At 43.0% G+C, this 14,456-nt stretch overlaps 2 protein-coding genes across 4 annotated transcripts in view; both read left to right on the top strand.

The window, feature by feature from the left end:
* The window catches only part of LOC136004685 (protein unc-13 homolog B), a 218,252-nt gene that overhangs the window by 108,643 nt on the left and 95,153 nt on the right, over positions 1-14,456 (top strand). The gene's annotated exons all lie outside the window — the stretch shown is intronic.
* On the top strand, positions 6,437-8,085 carry LOC136005336 (protein unc-13 homolog C-like). Its single transcript, XM_065662734.1, has 2 exons — positions 6,437-7,918; positions 8,038-8,085. Exons 1-2 carry the CDS (start codon positions 6,563-6,565, stop codon positions 8,083-8,085), a joined length of 1,404 nt encoding a protein of 467 aa, XP_065518806.1. The 5' UTR covers positions 6,437-6,562.

The following is a 14,456-nucleotide window of genomic DNA, read 5'->3' as shown; positions in this document are numbered from 1 at the left end:
AGTTTTTGCCCACCTTTATTGAAACAAACCTGTAGGTACAGTTGAAACCTGGAGACGTTGTTGGAAGTACTTAAAATTTCAGAAAGTTCTACAGGCAGGGCTGAGATGTGGTTTTGCAGCTTGTGCTGTAATTCCTGAACAAGAACCTAGGCTGAGGTTTGGATGCAATAAGACTGTGAAAGGGTTACCGAGGGACTGCGTAGTAATAGTTTCTTTGCTCACATTGTTAAATAATCCTCATCCTTTTGTAACTACTGCATTTTCAATAGTATAGTTGTATTTCCTCTTTAATCCACTGTGAAGTGCCATGTGTCTCTGTACCTTGCTTTTAGTCAAAATGTCCTGAGGTGAATACATTTTTCAAGAGTCCATTTTGTTCTCTGATCCTGTTCCTCTGCCCAAGATCACTCTGCTCATCACCTTCTTGTTCCCATCACTCATGCCAGGACTTAAAAGTTAGAGTTCTTGTTCATTATCAGGAGACGGTTTGAAAACAGACACATTCTCAAAAGCAAGCGATGATGTCATGTTTAGGTATGTTCCAACACAAAATTAAATCTCATCATGTTAATTAGAAAATTGCATCCTCACCTCCAGAAGTCAGAAATAGGCGAAGCTGGCGGTAACCCTTCCTATGTCTGTCAAGCCTTGTTAAGATTCTTTGAGCAATTAATGTGTTTAAAAATGCTATAATATTCCCAGGAAGAGTGGATGTTTCAGCATGCGGAGTGCTGGGGCGATGTTGCTATGGCAGCCTTAGCCATGATTTCTGTTTCTTGTTAATGCCAAAACCTTTTTTTTTTTAACTCCAGAATGTCCTGCATTTTACTTATTGATATACTTGATGTTAAAATGGTTCTTTACAAAGCAGCAAGACCATTTATCAGTCATTTTACTGCCTTTTCCTAACTGCTAGTACAGGTAACGCAATACCACTTTGTGTGGAACTTACTATAAATACAGTCTAATCTAAAAGACTTCACTCAGTGCCATGGTGGCATGAGTCGATAGCCAGAGAGGCTGCTGTGAAATGTTTTGGTTTTTTTTAAATCAGAGTTGATTGGTTTTGTACTTCTTTGCTGGTGACTCTGAACATCATGTCTACCCAGGGGCACCAGCACCTTCTAACATGATGGTGCGGGGTACAGATGTCTCAGTATTTCTGTTCATGGTATGAAAACCAGATAGCCAGTAAAAAGGGTTGTTAAGCACTGCAACAGGCTGCCCAAGGAAGTGGTGGAGTCACCGTCCCTGGAGGTGTTTAGAAGACATGGAGGTGTGGGACTTAGGGATATGGACAGTGGTGGACTTGGCAGTGTTGGGTTAATGGTTGGACTTAGTGATCTTAAAGGTCTTTTCCAACCTATATCATTCTGTGATTCTGTAAGATAAACCCACCTCATCTCCGCATAGGTTTAATGGACATAGTGGTGCTGCTCCCACCACCTATTCTTCCACTTGACTGGAGCTGTATCACTGCTGTGCAAGGCAGTGCTGAAGGCATTGCAATGCTGCCTTTGTTTTGAACCATGCTTGTCCAGTGACTCACAGAATTGAAGATGCTGCTCAGGGGTGATGGCAGCCATCTCTCTGGTGAGAGCCTGGTCTTCCCCAGGGTACTGTTAAGTGTAAAGTGTGACTGATCCCCAGCTAAGCAGAGATCTCATAATCGCATTTTATTCCTTCATGGGATTTTTCATGTTCTTTTTTGTCACTCATTGGTGCTGGTATGCCATGCTTTTGCTCCTATTATTAGAGCAAATCGTATGTGAGGAGGAGAAATAACTGTTACTCATTTATTACAAGGATATTTTGGAAGTGTGCATGGTGACAAGGTAATAAGCTGTGCATTATTGGTCATAGTTCACCTCTTTCCCCTGTTTAAAATCTTAATTTGGAATAGCAAAACAATCCAAACATCCCCAAGTAAACCCAGCAATGTCTTCCTCCTGCTTAACTTGAGCCTGGCTTCCTTTTGGGGAGTTGGGGGATACAGAAGTGGTGCATGCCACCCTTCAGTCTGCCAAACCAGAGACAACTGTGCTGAACTGAGCATGGAGCTCTCCTGGAGAGAAATGCCTGCTAAAAAGGCAGTCAGAATGAAAATCATGTAGTCAGTGAGGGCTTGCAGTATCTGGCAGGATACCAGGATGCAAATACTTTTTCTTTAAAGACTTGATTTCTTGTTATGTGCAACGTGACTCCGGGATTGATTCTGGAAGAGAAAGAGACTTCAGCAAGGATTCTGCAGTGTCCAGTGCCTAAAGGGGGCTACAAGAAATCTGGAGAGGGGATTTTGACAAGGGCCTGTAGGGACAGGAAAAGGGGGAATGGCTTTAACCTGTCAGAGGGGAGATTGAAATTAGATATTAGAAAAAAATTCTTCCCTGTGAGGGTGCTGAGGCGCTGGCACAGGGTGCCCAGAGAAGCTGTGGCTGCCCCATCCCTGGCAGTGTTCAAGGCCAGGCTGGACACAGGGGCTTGGAGCAACCTGCTCTAGTGGAAGGTGTCCCTGCCCATGGCAGGGGGTTGGAACTGGATGAGCTTTAAGGTCCCTTCCAACCCTCCCACACAAACCACTCTGTGATTCTGTGATTTGCACCCAAATAAGATTTTTACTTTTTTTTTCCTGGCTGAACCTGCATTAATTTGCACTGTCACTTTGCCTATCTGTGCTACAAAGAAGTACGACCCTAACACAGGTAACATCAGAGGAGTAAGGGATCTTCACAGGGAGACAAGTGACTGCAGAGCACTTAGGCTAGAGTGGTGGAAGGGGACAGGAGCACATGCACAACCCTGGGTAGAAAGGAGGAGCGAAGAACCCTGGCAGGAGGTGCAGAGGCACTGTGGAGACAGCCCAAAGGATGAGGAGGGGGGGAATACCCAGGTCTGAGTGTGTTTCTGGGGTGGCAGAATATGGGGAATGGAGGGAGGAATCCTGTGGGAGAGGTGCTTCTTGCTTCTTGTCATTCTTGTCAGTGGGCAGTGATTTGCTCTTTAATGGAAATGGATATTTCCGTTCACTGCCACCCACTGCATGGAGAGGTAGAAGGCTTCCCTCTGAGCCGGAGCTGCCGTCCTCGTGTTCTGCTCTGGCCTTGTTTCCTAGGAGGAAGCTCTTGCTGGAAAAATATTGCTGGTATTGGGAATTAAAGATATTTTTTCAAAAACCTCCAATGAAGTAAGTATTTCTATGTATCTATATATACCTATACATACATATGTATATACCACAAACACTATATATATATATAACTAAAAATGACAGCATTGTAGTGTTTGCACTAAGCTGTCTGCTTTGAAACGGCTGCAATTTAAGTGTTCAGCAGGAATAAGTGTTCTCCTTAACAAACTGCTGCTGGAGAGCTGCAGCAGACAAAGGAAATGAGGGTGAACTCCCACTAGAACAGATTTCTTTTTTGTTAAAACTAAATTGATCATTAAGCCCCTCTGGTGCCTTGAAACCTGCATGCAAAAAGAAGTGTGGAACATTGAGCTTTCTGAAGGAATCCATACACAAGCAGGTATAGGCTTTTCTCCTACTGTTTGGGGTACAATATTTTGGTAAATATTTGAAATTAGCATCTCTGTGCTTCCCTCAAGCAACATATGTAGGGAGCCACAACTGTAGGGCTCTTCTTCTTGGCTGCCTTTGAATTCAGGTGTTTGCTTCCTGAGGGTTCACTTCTTGGTACTTATGCAAAAGTGTGTTTCTGATGTAAAACACCAGTTAGCCACTCAATTGGAAGGTAAATTGTGTAAGTGGGAGGAGAGCTTGAGCAAGTATTTCTTAGGTCAACACTGTCCCATGAGGAAATAGTTAGATCAGAAAGACCTCAAAAAGAAAACCTGGTCTTTATGGACCAATGGCCTGAAAATTTACAGAATCATAGGATGGTTTGGATTGAAAAGAACCTTAAGATCATCCAGTTGCAGCCCCCTGCCATGAGCAGGGACACCTCACACTAGATCATGTTGCCAAGGCATGATCCAGCCTGGCTTTGAACACTGCCAGGAATGGAGCATCCACCACTTCCTTGGGCAACCTGTTCTATATTTTATATAGAAAACTAAAATATATTTTCTTTAAGAAGCTGACAATCAATCTAACAGGGAATTTGTTTAGCCTACATAAGGGCAGGCATTGTCTTTGTCACAGAAGTTCAGCTGAAATGCTGGATGATGGGGCTTAAACCTGAAGCACAGATGCAGCCTGTGATATAGCATATTAATTAGCTCTGATTATAGAGATTGGTATTTGCGAATGTTGCTTCCTCCAGATCAAAACCCACTCTCTTGTTCCCTGCCCCCAAAATGAAACAGCAAAAATGAAAACAAGATGTTCACCAGGATGAAAACGCTCACTGACAGAGAAATGCTGGTGGTAGTGTGAATGGCTGTCATCTGGAGCTGGAGGATGTGTTAGGGAGGGTTTGTGCACTGCAGAAGTTTGGGATTGATGCAGGTATAGAAACTTTGAGTTAGTGCTTTGAAATTGTGTGACGTTTGAAAGAAGCACTAGGTGAAAGCTCTTGTGAGCTTTGGAGCTGGCCCTTGGGCAGTAAGAATGCTTGGAATGAGTTTGCTGGGCCTGAATCAAGTGCAGACAGACCTATGGTAGTGTTTTGTCCTCTGCTTACCGTAAGAGCATGAAACATTTGGGCTCAGCACCTGGTTCAGCAATCCCCAGTGGGTGCTATTGGGACAACATGTGTCCCCCCCCCACAGAAGGCTTCAGGGTTGCAAAGACCACACTGGGAGAGCCAAAGAAGGTGCAGATGGAACAGCCAGAAAATACTGGTATGATCCACAACACATTAGCCTTAAAACCAGCTAAAGCTAAAACAAGTTTAACCCCCCTGTTTCTAATCCTTTCTACATGGCAGAAAACACGGCGAAGCAGGATGTGCTTGGGAGAGTTCAAGTTAGGCTGAAAGGTTTTAGAGCTAAGGTAATCATAAAAATGAAAGACAATTACTGTAGGTCTTAAATCAAACAAGAATGTGAGTCAGAATATACGTTTCGGCAGGAAGTCCAAACTGAATCATCAGACATTGTCATCCAGTGACCTTGGCTCCAGGAGGACCTCTGTATGGGTGTCTGCCTTACTCTCTGGCTGATTGTTGCTTAGTGAGTACAGCAGTGAAGAGCCATGAAAGTTTTAAGTAGTTAACATAGGGGGTTTTGTTGTTGTTGCTCTTTACAGTGGTGATTTAAATTGGGAAAATGATCCACTGCAGAATCTTGGGGGTTGGAGTAGAAGTGACGTGCAGAATCTTCATGCTGTCAGCTCAGCCTGTTCGTACATATGCTGAGCGTGGCATATTTAACTGCAGGTTAACTTAGGAGCTTGTAAGCTTTGAGGTTTTGTTGGGGCTTTTTTGGTGGGTTTTTTTTTTTTTAGTGTTTGGTAGCAAAATATTAAGATAAAAATATTAAAATAACAAGTTTTTACACTTAAAATCTGTCATCCAGTTCTCCTGCCACTTCACATCACTTTGTGCAATACTTGTGGGATAGCTGGTACTGTGCCAAGTTAAACTTGATTTCTGCTTTGGTTTGAAGCAAAGAAGGATGAAGACTGTGGACTTGAAAGGAAAGGAAATATGCAGGGATAGAAGAATCACTATACTTGTCAGAATTCTCTATTCAGAGGGGTAATTAAATCACAGTGCACAATTGCCAGGAGCTCAGCTTAGCTCAGCTTAGTAATTTGCAAACCTGGTAAAAAAGGGAATGGTCACATAATTGCTCTTTGATTGTTCTTTTTGGGTTTTTTTACTCTTTTTGGTTTTATCTTACTTTATTGGATATAAGAAGGAGTGAGGAATGCTTATTTTGACAAAAAAGGACCTGATCTGGGGAGGTGGCCAAAACCAAGATGATGTCTGTACTCTTTAAATAGCACATCCTCTTTCTGTCTGCTTTTATGTGTGTGCTGTTTTGTTGGGTTTTTTTCCATTCTGTTGCTTAAGTGACTTTGGCTATTTCTGTCTGAACCAAAATGTAATGTTTTCTCCCCTCTTTTGTTAGCTGCTTCGTGACAAAGTAAAAACTGGATGCGAGTTGTGCATTGGGAAGTGATTGATGTGTGCTTGTGCAGCTTGTGGCACTATGAGAAGCACAGGTGCTGATGTTTGCTAGAAGTAGATTGAAAAGGCAAGAAAATGAAATTGTGCTTCTGCTCAGAAAACCTGCTGTAAAACTGTGGGGCAGGAAGCAATTCCGCAAACAAAAACTCCACTTGTTTCTACGGGACAAAATGAAGAGGTTTCTTCAAGGCCAGGTAGATGAGAATCCAAACCACGCTCATCATTGCCAGCTCTCCCCAGTGGAGATTGAAACGGACATGTTTGTTTGTGGAATGAAGAGGAGCTCAGCGAGCACTGAATTTTCTGCTGCTGGAGGGGACTTTCATCAGGATGGAGGACGTGATTCCAAAGGAGTGAGCGAAGTGTGTGTTGGTGAGGTGGAACTGAACTGGGATGGTTATGTGAAAATACCGTGCTCGGTCCAACAGAACAAGAAGGACTTGCAGGGAATTTCTTCTGATAGTACAATGCAGACCTCTTCTGAAAGAAAGGGCAGAGTGTCTGAGGGGCAGGACCTTTCTTCCCTGAGTGTTACCATGAGCTGGAGGGAGGTAGCTGAAAGGCAGGATTACTTTTTCCAGGAAACCCCCACCACATACAAGAGTCGTAGACGGCAATCAAAAGATCGCTCAGCTGACGTGGTTGATTATATTGTTAAAGAGCTCCAGGGAATAAGTCGCATCCAGACAGAGATTGCAGAGCTCCGGGAGCATCTCACCTTGATAAAAGGCTCTGTGGATGAAGTCTCCAGCTGCGTGGACACAGTCTTGAGCGAGATAGAAGGCCTGCAAAGTGGTTCCACGAGCAAAACCCAGGGTACACATGCTCGGGAGTCAAGTAAGGAGGCACACAAGGAAGAACCAGTATTGTATTTTTATGGCATCCCAGAAGAAGATGGTGAAAACACGCTAGAGCTTATCTGTAACTTCTTGTCTGAATATCACTGTTTCAATGGTATCCAGTACAGTAAGTATATAAAAGATGCTTATAGATCAAATACTGGAACAGGCAAGCCACTAACGCCAAGACCAGTAGTTGTGAAACTTGTCAGTTGTGAACAGAGAGACTTTATTTTACAGAAGTCTGCCCTTCTGCAAAGCTCAGGGGTCCGGGTTGCTACCAGTGAAGAGCAGAAGCATAAGAGTGGCCAAAGGGGCCACAAAACAGAGTCAGTCTCTTCACCGTCTGGCTTCAAGAAGAACCATCGCAGCTCAGCGGATCCTGATGGAGGTGGGCACCTTCGAACGGACTCAGGCCAGGTTAAGAATAAAAGCACGAGCAAGAAAACACAGTGTGTAGGGGAGAGACTTGATTCTGTGCAGAAATCAACCTTGACTAAGAAAAGCAACTTGGTACCTGAAAGTGGGAAGGAAGCACAACCAATAAGCTGCAGTGAGCAGCCTTCAGAGGACAGTGATGTTCACCAGGCCCTTCATGAATCTCTGCAAAACCCGCAGGTGAGCAGTTTGACCAAATCAAGTGATGGAAATTACTGCTGCTCATCTGACTCTTCAGGCCATGCAAGCCAGATATCTGCTTCAAGCAATAGCAGCGAGCACAAGCTTGACACTGAAAGTATTACTGAGAATTGTTCTTCCCTTCTAGATAAAGATGAAGGGATAACCACAGAAGAGATTGAAATAGATGGTGATACCCCATGCAAACTCTCCAGTGCGGAGAAAGCTGATATTCAAAGAGAAGATGTTTCTAGTGGGGTGACAACTATTAGCTATGATCATACAACAGATGAAATGGCTGATAGTAGCGACAGTTTGAAGGATATGATACAAATGGACCTGAATGATCAAGATCCAACTGATCAGGTCTTTAGGGATGTCCTGGAAAATTCCCAGTATTTCCTTGACCATTCCCGGGACAACATCGATCTTGTAGACATGAAGTTTTACACTAATAAGCTTGGGAAAGCTATTCATCACTTCAGGTCTGCTCTGCAGGTGGTGTTTCACAAACTGGAGACAAGCGATTCTGAAGCCCTTCTGGAAGATGATAGTGGCTTACAGATGGATGATGACAATACACTGATGCTGACCAGTTCAGGTATGTGTGGCAGCTCTGACAACTTTGCCGAAACCCCTCCTAGTCAGTCCTCTGAGAGCCAGGCAAACACAACTGCCAACAGCGAAGCATCTGGTCAGACACAGCTTGTTCCTTCCAGCCTTTCCTCTGTTCCACATGAGCCTCCTGTTTCCAGCGCGATGCCATCTTCTGAGTGTGAAATCCCAGCTGGGCAGAGCTTACCTCCTGAGGAGCTGGGGGGAGATGTGAACTCTCTACCTGAGCCAGCAAAGGACTGCAGACCCATGAGCCTTGACAAGGTGTGCGCAGAGACCATCTACCTGAACAAATGCATCAACAATTTCAAAAACGTGCTGAGGGAAAAGAGACAGATGCGTAGGAGACTCTTAAAAGAATTAGCACAGGAAGGAAACTGGATTTCTGCTGAAGAGACAAATTCAGGTAAACCGAAACAATGCTTTTAAGGAGTTGTCAAGGTGTGATATTTGTGCAGCCGGTAGTCAAAACCTCACTGTGTGGGTGGACAGTGTATTAGAAGTTATGAGGATATAGTTATGAAGACAAGACATATGCTGTGCAACAGTACTGACCAACCTCCCCTCTCCCCACCTCCCCCCGAAAATTTATTGTGTAACACACTGAAATGCAAGTTATCAAGCTTCACCTCTTTTCTTTCTTTTTCTTTGAGGGAAAGAGGGAGATTTGCAGTGCATCTTCAAAATAGCAGGTGTTAATTTTTTTCATCATAATTCGTGACTTAGTTTCTTGTTAAATATAATAGTTAAGACATGTGATAACAAAGTGTGCCTCTGAGCTATAAGTAGCCAGACTTGCAGTTTTGAGAGCTGAGTGGATCCAGACTTCAAGTGGCTCCATCACGAACTGGGAGTTCTCAGTGTTTAATCACTGTTAGGTGTCAACTTAGTAGAGACCTTTAAGAACAAAAATAAAGAAACTGGCACCTGTGTTTTGGTATTGTTTCCATAACTTGTCCATGAGATGAGAAATTTTCCATTTCTGTGGAGCTACATCCCTTATTGCCAGCACAGGTACTGAAGTGTTTCACCACAGCAGATGTGGGCTTATCCAGCGGTGGAACAGTGCTGGTTAACCCATTCATGAGGATGTGGGAGATAGAAATGACTGACATGTTTTGATGAACCATGTTTGATAGGCCTTGATTTGGTAAAATGAAACCTAACCTTCAAGTGTAGGTCCATCAGTTAAGGGAAAAGGCTTTGTTTTAAGAGTGGAAGATATTGGAACTACAGCTTGAAATCTTTACATCATTATTGTGAACCTCCTTGTATTAACTACTTTGTGCACTTCCTGCAATCATGAAAGCTAGTCAGAATAATCAGAGTGCTCTTTTTCTCTGTGAAAGAGTTGTCTCGTTCCAAGTGTCTTTTCCAGCAACTGTGCTTTTGATGTGAAGAAACAATCTGTCAATCTATATTTGACTTCTGTACCAGTGACCTTCTCAGTTATGCAGATCATAAAGCTTGTAATCAGCTCTTTGCTTTCTTAACGTTGTATGAGGTCCTTAGTGCATAAGTTGATTCAAACAATAGGTTGTTAATGAGGGAAACACTAGGATTTGTTAGCAGGCTTGGCACAGATGCGTATGCATTTTTGGGTTTGAAGGGAATGTTTAGATTACTAAAACATGATAGTATGTGCCTTAAAAAAAAAAAAAAAGAAAATTGGAAAGCTATTTTTACTTTCTGTTAATTATTTCCCTGGTTTTAGGCAGTGTTTGCATAGTGCTCAAGTCCTGGACAGAAGTCCTAATTTTAGGACCCAAGGAAGCAGACAGTGGGTTAGTATTTGCCACAGTGCAGCACAAACACTGAAATAACCTGTTTCTGAATGTGAGAGGAGGCTGCTCATCACAGCAGAGTTTGAGCAATACAGGCATGTTCACGAGGTGAGAAGTAGCCAGAACAGTTGAAAAGGAGGAGGAGGATGATCACTTCTGGATCTGGTACCTTAGAGCTGGCTGCAGGGTGGGTTGGCATTGCTGAGTCTCCCTGGTTCAGTTCTCCTAAATATCGTGTAGTGATGTGACAATGAGTTGATGCTTGTGTGACACCAATGTGAAGTTGTATCTATGTATTCCATATGACAACTGAAGTTACAACAGTAAGTACGGGATGAAATCGCAATGTAGGAAATGTGCTCTGAGAGACAGCAGAAGTCTAAGGGAGTCAAGGGTAGTGGAAAACACTGGTTAAGGGATGAGAAATGAGAGAACCTGGGGAAAAAAGTCCTGGAGGAGCTGTCAGGAGGCAAAGCAGCTCAGAACACCAAAGCAAGGCAGGGGAGCTGGGAAGAGCATGCCTGTCCCGAGCAGAGGTCAAGGTCAAAGCAGCAGTGCTCATGAAGGATGAGCAAATGGAAAAGGATCTAGCAGGCAAATAACCACTTAGCTGTAGCAAGAGCAAGAGAAGGGGAAGACAGTATTGCAAAGGGCTGTAGAGCAGGGCAAAATTAACTGGATACTCATTCAATTTGAAATAGGCTTGTTTTGGCATGCATTTCTGAGAAAGGGAAGCAAGAGTTTTATGTGCTTCTTCACTGTACTCAAAGTAAGTTTGAGCCAAGCTTTTATATTCTTCCTTTGGGAAAGAGATCATACTCTATGCAATTGAGGAAGATTGTTGGTTTGCTATTTTTTCTCAGCTGCAGATGAGTACATATAACTTTCTTTAAAATTTGAATTTGTTCTCAATAGGATGTTAAGCTTCTGGGTCAGGTCCATTGAAAACTCAGTTCTGCCTACTGGCTTTTTGCTTCTGAGCCTGAATAACCACTGCTGTTACTCACGCCCACTTGAAAGTTCAGTTCAAGGTATTTTATTAAATGTGTTTGGCAGCAGTCTGCAGCGAAAGAATGGATGATAACTTTGAAGGTGTTGGTAAATCTGTGTATTTTGGTGAATCAGAGATAGGATGCACTGTCATAAAAGTTTGAATTATTTATAGCTGTACATAGATGCAAATTGTCGGAACAATTAAAAACCTGGCAGATGCTTATAAGTAATTGTGTTTAATTTGAAATGCAAAGAGAAAATGCTGAAAATCTAAGCAAGTTTTTAAAGTTTTAATCAGAGAAAAAGGTAAAATAAAATCCCCAGCATAAATGAAGTTGAAGATAGTTGGATTTTGTGTATGTTTAAAAGAAGCCCTGAAATGACAGAGATTTTTGTAGATGTTATTTGACTACTCAGAAGTGGAATAGTGAAAGAATTCTGCGATTGGCCTATATAATCGAATTAGTCACCACTGATGGTGCTGTGAGCACACCTGCTGTAATGAAAGATAGTCTGAAGATTTTACATCTTTGTCTGCAGTTGCTCAGAGCTTTACTAAACCTTGTATTTGGCCTGAAACTGTCCCTAACAGCTTTTAAAATGAAGGGGCTCAGAAATAAAAGACATGTGTGGAATTTATGCCAAAATAATCCTCTTTTTTAATTTTCTTTGAAAAAAAAAAAATGAGTCAAATGCAAGATTTATTGCTTTCTGTTTCTATAAAAGTAAGTTTGACCTATATTTTGGAAGCTCTAGTGCCCTCAGGCCTTAAAATTTGGCAGTGGTAGTCTGTGTCAAGGATTTTTTCTGTGGAAATTCAACCCCAAATGAGCCAAGTGAATAAGCTTTTGAAAAATGTGTAGTTTGCATATGCTCACTGGTAGCTTGCTACAGTTGAGCTGTTGTGCTGCCAGAGACTCCATCTGTCCTCAGTGTTTTCCAGCCGGGGGCTAAAGCAGGGCTTTCCCTGCTCGGCATGACTGAGAGCCATGGCAGACCTGAGAGGGGACACAAGTCCAGGTCTTCTGCATCTCCTGCTCTGTGAGACTTCACAGGAGACATCAGGAAGGAATCCAGTTCAAATACAAAGGAGTTACAAACACAGAAATGACGGAAGTCTGTATCTGCCTGGGACAAGCTGAAACAACCCCAGGGACCAACTCAGGAGAGATGGGGTTTGAAGGATTTGGGGTGAGAAGGACAAAACCAGAGGGCTTGCAGTGGAAATAGGTCTGCCTGGGTGAGGTTTTGCTTAACAGAATGGGATGGGCGGGAGGATGGTACGGAAAAGGACTTCAGAGGGGAACAGACAGACATGACAGCGCCCAAAAAAGCATGTTCCCATCAGAGTCTGGGATGGACCCCAGATTTGCTCAGCTTCTCCAGGTTGACAGGTCTGTGGGGAGCTGACTGTCAAATCAGGGCACTCCTGCAGCACCGTCTGTTGCGCAGAGCATGGCAGTATCCTTCCCCTTGCGTTTTCTCCCCCATTAGCTCATGGAGGAGAGGCCCACAGGGCAGTCCGGAGGCTTTCCTCCCTGATGAGCATCCATGCAGGCATGTCTTAAGTTGGAAAGTAGGGGTTTTATTTTAGCTACAACCCAGCACTTCATTTGCTGAAGTGATTTGACTTCTCCTCAGTGATTGAGTCAAAATAGCTGCTCTATTTTCCCGTCTTAGTGATTGCATGTGTGTAATTACACCCATACAGACAGTAACTTCAAAAACTATTTTAGCTTTTAAACCAATTTGAGTGGCCCTTGTTGCCATGAAGATATTCCTTCCCCTCCATCTTTCATGTGCAAATGAGTAGTATGATTCTCCTATGCAGATATAGAATTATCTGATTGGAAGACTTACTTAAAAAATATCGCGCCTGTACCGGAAGTTTTGAGTATGACTCTCATATAACTTTACTAGCCATGAAATTGCCTATCCATAAACATGAGATTTAGTGTAGGAGGCTTCTGGATTTTTTATTTTTTTTCTTTTTCTCAGAGGAGGATTGCCTAGATTTATAAACCCAGAAAGTATCTCTCTGCATTATGGTATCTGCAAAAGCAAAATGTGTTCTGTGGGAGCTACCAGTTTCCTCGTAATGGGCAAAATGTACAGGGGGTGAAGAGGGAAGGAGGGGGGATGCTTAAGATGCAGGCAGTGGATGCAGTCAGGGAGGCAAGAAGGGAAAAAAATCTGTTCCTCTCTGTAGTAAAGACAGGTTCTCTTTACAGTATGGTAAATAGCAGTTCTAATTCTATATGAAGATTACTTAAAATTCTTGAGTTTATAGAACAGGAACTGTGACTCTAAAAAGCATCTCTCAGAAGTATATATTCTAAATGCATCTGCAGTCATGGATAAAATTTGATTAGTTTAGCTTGAGATTAGTTGCTGGAGATTAATTAACTGGTGTATGTCCCAAGAAGCACATGGGAAAACTCTCCGCTGCACAAGTGTTGTATCAACTTGAGGCATATGTTTACTCTACTTTCTGAAATAATTTTACAGAGCTCATGGCAGAAACCTGGTCTGTTAACTTTTGTTCCTCTCCTTCTCTTTTTTCTTTACAGAAGGAGGTAGAGGAGAGCTCCAGGTTGTACGTGTTGTCCCTTGTAACCGGCCTCTCTTTCTGAAATGCCTGTGTGTGCATGCCTTGTCTTCCTGTAGCTAGTTGTTCCCACTGAGGCGCTGAGATTCAGCTTAGCATGTTATGGTTGTTGAGGAATCGCTAACACTGTGTGTGCATTAAGAGTCTGTTCAGTGCCTATTACCCTGTACAAAGATGAAAACAAGAATGCTTGAAGTGATCTCCGTTCAGTGCTCTGTGGGGTGCACGTAATGTGCACAGGTACCGTATTAGCAGAGTACAAGCTGTTTATCTTTCTAGTCATCCTCTTTATGAATCGTGTTTAAACCAAGTATTTCCTCATTTCCCCTCAGCTGTGTTACTTCATTCCATCTCTGTCTATCTGGTTTGTACATTTACAGCAATTAAGGTAAAAAGTACCGCTCTGAGATTAAGCAAGACTGTGGATGCTGGGAGCTGTCTGCTGCAGATCCTTTCTCTTTTTAGCTAGCTACAGGCTGCTCCTTGCTTTGAGCAGGGCTGTGTGCCCCACAGAAAGGGCAGAACTTTTCCTTTAGCACCTACAGCTACTGCCTCTCCACTCAGGGGTGGTTGACTCTCTGCTTATCAGTCTGTGGACAGCAGGTAACTCTCCTAAGAGGATGCGCAGAATTGTTTTGTTGACTGCTGTGTGATATCCTATTTTGTGTTTGCAACTGTACCCCATACAGAGAAATTTCTGGCTCTTAGATTGTCAGCTGCTATATTTTTTTGAATCTATGCTATGTGGGTTTAGTGCCTGCTGTGTTTCTGCCTCTCCCTTACTTGTATGAATCAGCCCAGATCAGCTTCCTGGAGTATGCTGAACATTGCATGGCTTCTGGCCTCTATGCAGATCTCATCCTTTGAGTTCGATGAATTTGTATTTCTAAGTTTTATTGGGTCA

The sequence above is a fragment of the Lathamus discolor genome, chromosome Z (genome assembly GCF_037157495.1).
Source record: "Lathamus discolor isolate bLatDis1 chromosome Z, bLatDis1.hap1, whole genome shotgun sequence".
NCBI classification, from domain to species: Eukaryota; Metazoa; Chordata; class Aves; order Psittaciformes; family Psittacidae; genus Lathamus; species Lathamus discolor.
The sequence above is the reverse complement of the archived record's forward strand: the minus strand, read 5'-3'. Positions and strand labels throughout refer to the sequence as shown.

Excerpts from the sequence above, each read along its gene's own strand:
- LOC136005336 (XM_065662734.1), top strand. The coding sequence starts at position 6,563 with ATGCAGACCTCTTCTGAAAGAAAGGGCAGAGTGTCTGAGGGGCAGGAC. Across the intron at positions 7,919-8,037 it reads ATCAAGATCCAACTGATCAG|GTCTGCTCTGCAGGTGGTGT; the intron begins GTCTTTAGGGAT and ends TCATCACTTCAG.